The 9,324-nt window shown below is 41.2% G+C and overlaps 1 protein-coding gene across 1 annotated transcript; it reads left to right on the top strand.

Moving 5' to 3' along the window:
- Window positions 1-563: 563 nt before the first annotated feature.
- CUNH2orf40 (chromosome unknown C2orf40 homolog) lies at window positions 564-6,376 on the top strand. The gene is made up of 3 exons (XM_019525545.1): window positions 564-676; window positions 3,870-4,027; window positions 5,985-6,376. The coding sequence occupies exons 1-3, from the start codon at window positions 658-660 to the stop codon at window positions 6,144-6,146; spliced, it is 339 nt and encodes a 112-aa protein (XP_019381090.1). The 5' UTR covers window positions 564-657; the 3' UTR covers window positions 6,147-6,376.
- Window positions 6,377-9,324: the final 2,948 nt, after the last annotated feature.

Genomic DNA, 9,324 nt, shown 5'->3' with positions numbered 1-9,324 from the left:
AGCCAACAATTGTGGTGGATTAGCATTTTCAATAGTAACAAAGAAATTGGCAAGAAATCAAGTGCTATGGTCCCCGTGAATTTCTTTTTCATTTCTTGCTCTTTTTAAACCAGGGAATATGGTTTCAGAACAATTCAAACATTTCACACATGACATACAATGGGCACCTAATATTCAGTTCCTACCAGGAAATTATTTTAGCAAGATGACAGTTTTGACACATTTAAGGCTTGAGAGAGCAGGTCTATTTGCTAATATGCTTTTTTAGTCAGTGACAGTCTCTGAGGATTTTCACACCAATCTGGACATTACATCACAGCACTTTCACCAGCAGAAGTCTTGAACTGCTGACAAATATAACAATTGCAGTAGGTTAACAAGGACAGTATCACATTTCTGTGCCAAGCAGCATGCTGAAAGCATGTTAAAAGAAAAAAGCTTTTTGATAGTATACACTGAACTTGAGTGTCAGAACTGGAAGGATGACAGATACTAATGAGAATTACTTCAGTGCTATCCTATATTCAGGCGTCATTTCTGTTTTTTTCTTTTCATGTGCTTTTCATATTTTTTCTTCCTGCTGTACAAAGTACGTAGATAAAGAGTGTCTTTACTTTTATTCATCTAGATGGCTCAAGCGGAAATAAGCTTAAGCTGATGCTTCAAAAACGAGAAGGTAAAAAAAAGCTCTCATAGGGATAAGCAAATATAAATACAATTGCCAGATGCCAAAACTCTAATGTGAGTATTTTTATTAGAAATAGTTTTTAAATGTCTTTCCAATGAAAAAGTAAGGTAGTTTCAGGAGTATGGGAAGAAATACTTACGAGAGGCAACTGGGTACAGCCACTACTAAATATATAGCATGCCAAAAATACCACTAACTTGGGGGTTGGCAACCTTCAGCATGTGCGCCAGAGCATGGCATGTGAGGCCACTTTGCTTGGAACACCACAGCCAGCCTGGGTTTGAGGCAGCTGCCACCAGCCATGGGGCCTGGGCTGCTCACGACAGGTTGCAGAGAGACTGCAAGCCCTGCTGGGAGTATCCTGGGCTCTGTAGCATGCAGCTGGGAGGCTGCAAATGATGCATCCAGTGCACCACAGAGCCAGCAGAGCCCTGGCCCCATGGCTGCACATGTGCCTTGGGATGTGTTTGTAGCCACCACTGCAGTGGAGCTGGGTGGGGACTTCAGACCCTGGTGCAGCTGTTTGCAGCCTGCCCACTGCTTACTGTGAGTAGCCCAGGCTCTGTGGCAGTGAAGGCTTCACACATGTCTGGCGATACACAGCAGGCAAGGGGCTGGGAGCAGTGTGGCCCCAGACCCTTCTCTGCGGTGCTTCCTGAGGCTCGTGTGCAGCTGCTGTTGTCACCAAGTCGGGCTTCGGCTCCAGACCCCGGTGCAACCGCTTGCAGCTGCCCACTACAAGCAGCCCCGGCACTGTGGAAGGCAGAAGGGCTAGGAACAGAAGTTACACATAAACTGGTTTAAGTGATCAGAAGTTGGTTTAAACCTGTAACGGAACAGAAGTTCAGTGCACATAAACCAGTTTCAAAATAGCTGAAACTGGTTTAAAATAAACCTAGCTGAATGTAGCAGCAGACTTATCTGATTTAGGTCAAACTGGTTTATGAAACTTCTGTCCTAGGCCCCTTCCTGGTTCAGGTTAAATCAGAATCCCCCAGCATGCTTTGCAGCCTTAGGTTATCCTGTGTTGTCTGCTCCAGAGAGCAGGGCTGGTCCTGCCTGTCTGCTCCCTAGCTAAGGCAGTAAGGGCTGGCCCACTGGGTCCCTCAGGCAAACCCCGGCTGGGGTCTGGGGCCAGGGAGGGGGGTTAAGCTCCCCTTCCCCTGAGTACAGAGCTGTCCTGCCCTGCTAAACTTAGTGCTGGCTGTGACTGTGGACTACAGATCCCAGAAGAACCTGGAAGCAGGGAGAGGAAGTGATGAGCAACTCTGCAGAGTTCTGCTGTTATGATTGTGGACTGCAAATCCCAGAGTCCTCAGGGGCAGCAGGAAGAGGAAGCAAACACACAGCTGAGCTGTGTTTAATGCTGACTTCAGAGAAAGGACTACCCTTGTTCAAGCTTTTATGAATTCAATGCCACTACCTTTTCCCCCACCCAACCCCTCCTCAGCCTGGCAGCACTCTACACCCCACCCCCCTCCCAGCAGAGCGGGGGCTGGCACCTGGCCATGCCCATCTCCATTCCAGCAGGGAGTGGGGGGAAGCCTTGGAGGGCTTCTCACTTCCTTTCCCTTTGGCAGTGTCTGGCAGGCATGCTCTAGCACCTCCCAGCACCTGGCTTGAGCCACTGCAGGCATGTGGCTGCATTTACTGAATCAGAAGTGAATGTCTGTGCATTTGCTTATCAGTTCAATCTCTGCAGCTTAGACTAACCTGCAAAGACTGAATCAATTCAGCCTTGGGCTTTTTGACTATCTGTACTTAGCCCTAGGGGTCTGCTCAGAGCCTGGGCTGCATGCAGGCAGCCACAAGGCTGCCAGTGACTGCACTGGGGTCCAGAGCCCTGACAGGGAAGGGGCCAGGGCTGCGCTGCCACAACAAGGATCTGGCCCCTTGTGGCTCCCCCGCCATTCATCCCTGGCATACCAACATCTTCTAGGTCCCGGTTGTTGGTTTTTCTGGCACTCAGCCCAAAAATGTTGCCGACCCCTGCACTGACACATACATTAGCAATTATATGAGGCTTATTACGCATGTTCTTGGAAATACTGTGCATGTGTTACAGCTGATGCAGAAAACAGCAACAGAAATGACTGGGGATAACCTATGTGACAGACAAATAACCAACCTGAAAGCAAATGATCCTACATACTACTGAGCCTCAGGTAGCAAATATAGTAATGCTTACAGGTTCCAGCATATGCATACATTGTCCAAAGGCACCCAGATAAAATCAGCACAGGGAATGGAGAGACCAAAGATTATATGGATTGAAAAGAGGGGGAGTGCTGACAGTAGTTCATCTGCATCTGCTGTAACAATTTCACCTGTCCATTCTACCCCATGGTAAGTAGCAGTTAAATTGCCCATTGTTTCATTTAAGGGGTGTATCACTATACTTTGACTTTGCTTACTGTGGGGTAGGAGCAGACCCATGAAACAGTTACAAGCTGATCCAATGCAAGTGATAACCTCTTTACATTGATATCATTACTCCTCTGTCTGTATCCTTCAATGCTACAGGGGTATAGGTTGTAGCCATGTTGGTCTAAGGATACAGGCAGACAAGGTTCTTTGGGTGAAAATACCATCTTCATCATTTGTCCTTCCTCCTTTCCTAGTATGTAGTCAGACATAACATTTTGCAAGTTTCCAACATTGGCTCAATCAGTAAAAAGGACTTACTATGTAAAATTTAACATGTAAAATATGTAAAAATTATTTCCACATGACCTCAGAACTGATTTAAGGTCAATTTATGTGCATTTTCTCGGAATCCTTAGTTGTTAATATTTGTCATAGCCTCTGTAGGCTTGTTTCCAGAGTGACTCTTGGTTTGTATCCATTTTCTTTTCCTATCCTCCTCTTAGCAACATGGAGATAGGATACTAACATCACTCATGAAAGCACACAATTCACAATATAGAGGCCTTTTCACTCCTTTCTTACAGGATCTCTTTTAGACAAGTACAGCCAGAGCAAAAAATTAACAAAATGAAGTAAATCAGTGGGCTGTGTTATATTTTATCGTAGTGATTTATGTTACTTTTTATTACTCTTATTATTCCCTTAACTATAGAACAACAAAACATGAAGGGAGGTTTAATGAAAGATCTCATTACGGTAGATTTTGGGCTGATCCAAAATTTACTGGCCTGTCTTTTGGGGAACTAAATTTCAGCTCCTGCTCCAGCTAAAACAGAGGTGTCAGTAAAAGAAAACAAGGCCAAGGAGTTTTTAAGCAGTCTGAAACGCCAGAAGCGCCAGCTGTGGGACAGGACTCAACCAGATGTGCAGCAATGGTACCAACAATTCCTCTACCTGGGATTTGATGAAGCAGTGAGTACCAGTGTTTCAAGCAACAAAGGGCATTATAGTATGCCAGTGCAAAACATGCTTTAGTTCTTTTTTCCACAAGGTGACATTGTTATAGCTTGAGTAATAAATGTTACGTGCAACTGCAGAGCCCGTGTTTGTTAGAGAACTTTATTTACCAGTAGTAATCTCTACCATTCAGTTTATAACAAAGGTTATAAAAAAGGCTATTTCTACAAAGGTATCTTTTAATTAAACCTAATTGTAATCTGGTTTATATGTTTGCATGTATGTGTGAGGCACACACATACTAAACTAACTTGCACATTTTTCACATGACATGCAAGTCTGGTAGTGTCAGCCTAGTCCTTTTGTGTGTTTCTCCATGCCACAAATTCACTCAGTTTGGCATGTTTGGCATTTTTCTAGCCATGCCCACAATTGACAATTGTGGGAGATGTTTTCACTTCATGTAACCCACATGTTTGGAACGTGTCTTGTTCTCAGCTTCTCACCCTCATGAGTGATAAAAGTTTTAAGTCAACATGTAAAAAACATGGCAACTAGTTGAAGGTATTTGGCAAGACTTCTTATAAATGATACTTCCTGGAAAAATAGTGAATATGTTGAAAAGTTGGGGTGAAACCAAAGTACTGGTTCATATGCATATTGCACAAAGCCATCTCTGATAGAACACTAACACTGGGGAAATTGCATGTTTTAGTTGCGTCTTCCAGTTTTGGTATAGTTTATACAAAAAGGAGAATTTAAATTAGTAATAGATACTCAATTTTTGGCTTCTATTAACTGCATGAATACTTTTGATGAGATCAAACTGGTACCAGCAGCAGGCTGTATTAAAGTAAAATCTCCAAGGCTGTGTGGATTGTTTAGAAAATAAAACTGCTGATTTTTTAATCTTAAATTATTATATATTCCTTTCCCTGGAGTGGGATAATGGAGAATAAAATTTGTAATGGTTCTATATGTCCTGTAAATAAAAAGTATTAAATTATTTTGTGTGGAGACATGCACTTAATCAGAACATAAAGGAATAAGTCAAGTCATTCAGTGCCTCAGAGATTCAAGACTATAGGCATATACTAAACAGGTAACAAAAGATTGAGCACTCTCCCCATAATGTTAAGTGTTCCTTTTGGAATTGCATATGCATATTTCAAAAAACTGCTTGAAATCAAGCATGTGGTTGGATTATAATAAATCAGGATTTTAGGATTTCTTGGTTAACAAATACTAGGACATACGTTTCAAAAGTTTTAAAGCTCTGAATCTGTATAATAAAAACAGCAATTAAGTAGTTTAGCAATGCTTTAAAAAGAATGTTCAGAAATAAATTCACAAAAAAAACTTTTTTCAAACTGCAGTTAAAATCTTCAATTTAATCCTTATTTCAGAGGCGAGAATTTGGTCTGGCAGATACTTGATATTCTTGCACATGATACCATCCCTCTAACTTGCTTGTGTTTTCTTTCTGAATAGGAAGAAAGGTTCCTGCTCAGTATTTTTGCAGAGCATGAGCTTCTCTTCTTTGACACATTGTAACCACACACACACACACACACACACACACATACACACACACACATATGTGAATGAAAAATATTTCACACTAACTCTAACTTTATATTCCAGAGTGCATGCCTCTACACATGGTGCAAGGCAAGAGAAAACCAGACCTACTGTTTACTAATTTAAAATCATCCAAGTGTTTCTGATCATCAGCACTATGCTAAAAATTAGCTTCTCCAAAGTACTTTTTTATATTTTTGGTGTAATATTCTCTTTATTTGTTGAGTGGTTAATACTGTGTATAACATATCTGTAAATCCAAAAATATTTTAAAAATACACATTTTCCAAATCAGAGATTCCCGAAACCAACACCACTGTTACTTTCTCCTTTGTATATAAAGGCTGAAAAGTCTAGAATACGAGCAGATAAATTCCTTTTTGGTTTGCAGAAATTTGAAGATGATGTCTCCTACTGGACAAGCCTGGGACGGGGTGGCAATGAATACTATGGTGGACATTACCAGCACCATTATGATGAAGATGCACCTATTGGTCCACGAAATCCACATACCTTCAGGCATGGAGCAAGTGTTAATTATGATGACTATTAACCTCATTTATTCTACTATAACTAATCATTCTAAGGGGGTATTGGATTGAGATGAGTTCTCTCATTCACATTCCCTCTTCTTTTTTTTTTTTACTAGTCATTTATATGAACAAAGAGAAGAACTGTCAAGCACAGGAAAAAGTAATTTAGAATTTTTTTTTTTACAGTTAGTAGTACATTATGTAGTCATGTTAGAATTAAAACCTTTTATTAAAATAAGCATTTTTCCCATTTCTTTGGTAAAATGTGTTTGTAATAATATTCTTCATTTCAAAGCACTATGTTAGACATGATATTTTACAAGGTTTTCTCTCATTTACATTCCTAAAATAAATTTCCCAGTCATAAAATTATACAAAAGTGGGGCTGGATGTGATCTCTGAGAGTCATCTAGTTCAACCCCCTGCCTGTGACAGGATCATTTCTATCCAAACCATACCCTGCAAATCCTCGTCTTACTTATTAGTAAAACTACACAGTCAGCCCTGACACGAACAACACCCTACATCCCATAGGTAAAGCAGGAGGACAGCCCTCTAACTAGAGACTTCTGGGTTTTAGTCCCAGCAGGAGCACTGACACACTCCAGTTGAAATCCCTAGCCTCGGCTGCAATGCCACTGAGGAAGATGGGGGAAAAAAAAAAAGAAAAACTTGATATGTAGGAACAGGAGGGGAAAATAATTCCTTCCCATCCCCATGTGACAATCAACAAAGCCCAGAAGCATGGAAAATGCATAGTATAGGCATAGCTATTCCTAGATCATCCCTGAGCAATGCTTGTCCAACTTCTTAATGACCTCCAGTGATGGAGAGTCCCTAGGCAGTGAATTCCCTGCCTCACCGTTCTAACAGTGAGGAAGTTTTTCTGGATATCCAACCAGAACCTACTTTGCTGCAACTTCAGTCCTCCTCTCTGCAGCAAGAGGGAAAAGGTGCTTTCCTTTTTTGTGCCAGCCTTTAAGATATTTGAAGACTGCTATCATATTCCATATTAGGTGCCTTTTCTGCAAACTGAACATGCCTTTTTCCTTCAGTCTCTCTTCACTTGGCTTTCCTCCCAAACTTTTATCATTTTTGTTGCCCACCTCTGGACAATCTCTAACTTCTCCATTTCTTTTTTAAACTGTGGAGAGCAAAACTGCACACAGTCCTGTAGATGAGGCCTAACTGCTGCCAAAAGGCAAGAGGCACTATTACCTCCTCTATCTTGTATATAACGCTTCTAGCGATACAGCCCCAAACTGCTTTCATCTTTTGTGCAGCTGTGTCACGCTGCAGACTCATATTGTGTCTAAGACTCCCAGATCCTTCTGTGTAGTGCATAACTAAGCATCTCCCATGTTTAATGTGCGTTTTTTAATACTTTTCCTGAAGTGTAGCACCTTGCATTTGTCTGTACTGAACTTCATTCTGTTAGCTCCAGGCCAGCTTTCCAGTCTAAAGATCCTTCTGAATTGTGCTCCTGCTGTCAGTGTGTTCACAGCCTTTTCTAGTTTTATATCTTATATGCATTTTCTCAAGGAGCTTTCTGTTCAAACATCCAGATCATTAATAAACATGTTGAACAGCTGGGACCAGGACAGATCCTGGGACCTCCATTCAAATCCTCTTGCCATTCCAACATGGAGCCAATAACCCCTTGCTTGCAGCTATTGAGCCAGTTTGTCCACCTTACAGTAGTTTGGTCTAGCATACACTTCTGCAGTTTGTTTCAGAAGGTCATGTGAAAGTTTGTCAGAAGTCTTGCTGAAGTCCAGATGCACAATATCCACTGCATTCCCTTCATCCACCCAGCTAATTGTCTTGTTTCTAAGGACATCAAGTTTATCTAACATGCTTTATTGATAGTAAATCCATGCTGACTGCTCGCAACTGGACTTCTTTAGACTATGCTTCAGTAACTTTCCAGGTATCAAGGTGAGGTTATCTAGTTACTTGGGTCCTCCTTCTTGTCTTTTTTAAAGAGGGACACACTATATTGTCCCTTTTCCCAGTCCTTTGGTACCTCACCTTCCTCTTGCAAATTTGTAAACGTTGTCAAGCGCACCGAGATTTCTTCTGCCAGTTTCTTCGTTATCCTGGGATGAAGTTCACCGGGCCCTGTTGACTTGAATTCATTTAGATGCATCAAAAGCTTTCTGATTGTTTCTTTTATTTTCTCATCCCTCATCTTGTTCCTTTCCTTATCCAAATAATCTTCATTAGCTGCCTAATTGCAGCCTTTTTTTTGTGAAGACTAAGGCAAGTACCTATTGAGCAACTCCGCCTTCTTTGCATTCTTATAGCTATTTAACAGCATATGCACAACTTCTTTGGTTTTTCTTTTCTGGCCAACATATTTAAAAAACCTTGTTATCTTTAACTTCATTCGTAAGGTGAAGTTCATTTTTTCCCTGTTGTTTTCCTGATGTTGTTCCTGCAAGCTCTTGCTATTTTCTGGTATGCTTCCTTGGTGACCTTGCCCATTTTTCCATGCCTGTATGCTCTCTTTTTGCACTCGATTCCTAGAAGCTCTTCATATAGCCATATTTGTCTTGCTATTCTTGTGCTTCCATTGTGTCAGAATGGATTTTTGTTGGGCTTCTGATACTGTGCCCTTTACAAGCTTCCAACCTTCCTGGGTACCTTTATCCTTTAGTCTGTCCTCTCATGGCACCATGCCTACCATCTCCTTGAGTCACTCCAAATCAAACTTTTTGAAATCTAATATTTTAGTTCTGCTGACATCATGCTTTCCCAATTTTCAGGATCTTGACTTCTATCATATCATGATCTCTTCCTTCCAAGTTTTCTATCACCTTCGCATCCTCCACCGGTTCTTTCCTATTAGTCAGGACGAGATCTAAGATAGATGATCCCCTAGTTGTATACTTAAGCTTTTGGAACAGAAAGCTGCCCTCCACACAAGTTAGCAGCTTTCCTGATATTTTATATTTGGCTGTATTTTTCCAGTAGATGTCTGGAAATTGAAGGTTCCCATCAATGGCATGATATCACCCAATTTGGGCATATAATCCAATGGTTTTCAGATGGGCCAAGATATTTAACTTTGTGTTGGGACTATACATATATCTCCATATGGTACAGGTAAAAGGTTTCCTCAAGATTTACACAGTCATATAGTCCCCTTTCCATTTCCATACTGTACAAAATCCTCTGGTGCATGACATAAGTTAA

The sequence above is a fragment of the Gavialis gangeticus genome, unplaced genomic scaffold (genome assembly GCF_001723915.1).
Source record: "Gavialis gangeticus isolate Ggan-Ray unplaced genomic scaffold, GavGan_comp1, whole genome shotgun sequence".
Classification (NCBI taxonomy): domain Eukaryota; kingdom Metazoa; phylum Chordata; order Crocodylia; family Gavialidae; genus Gavialis; species Gavialis gangeticus.
Note: the sequence above shows the minus strand (reverse complement) of the source record. Positions and strands in the feature narration are given on the sequence as shown.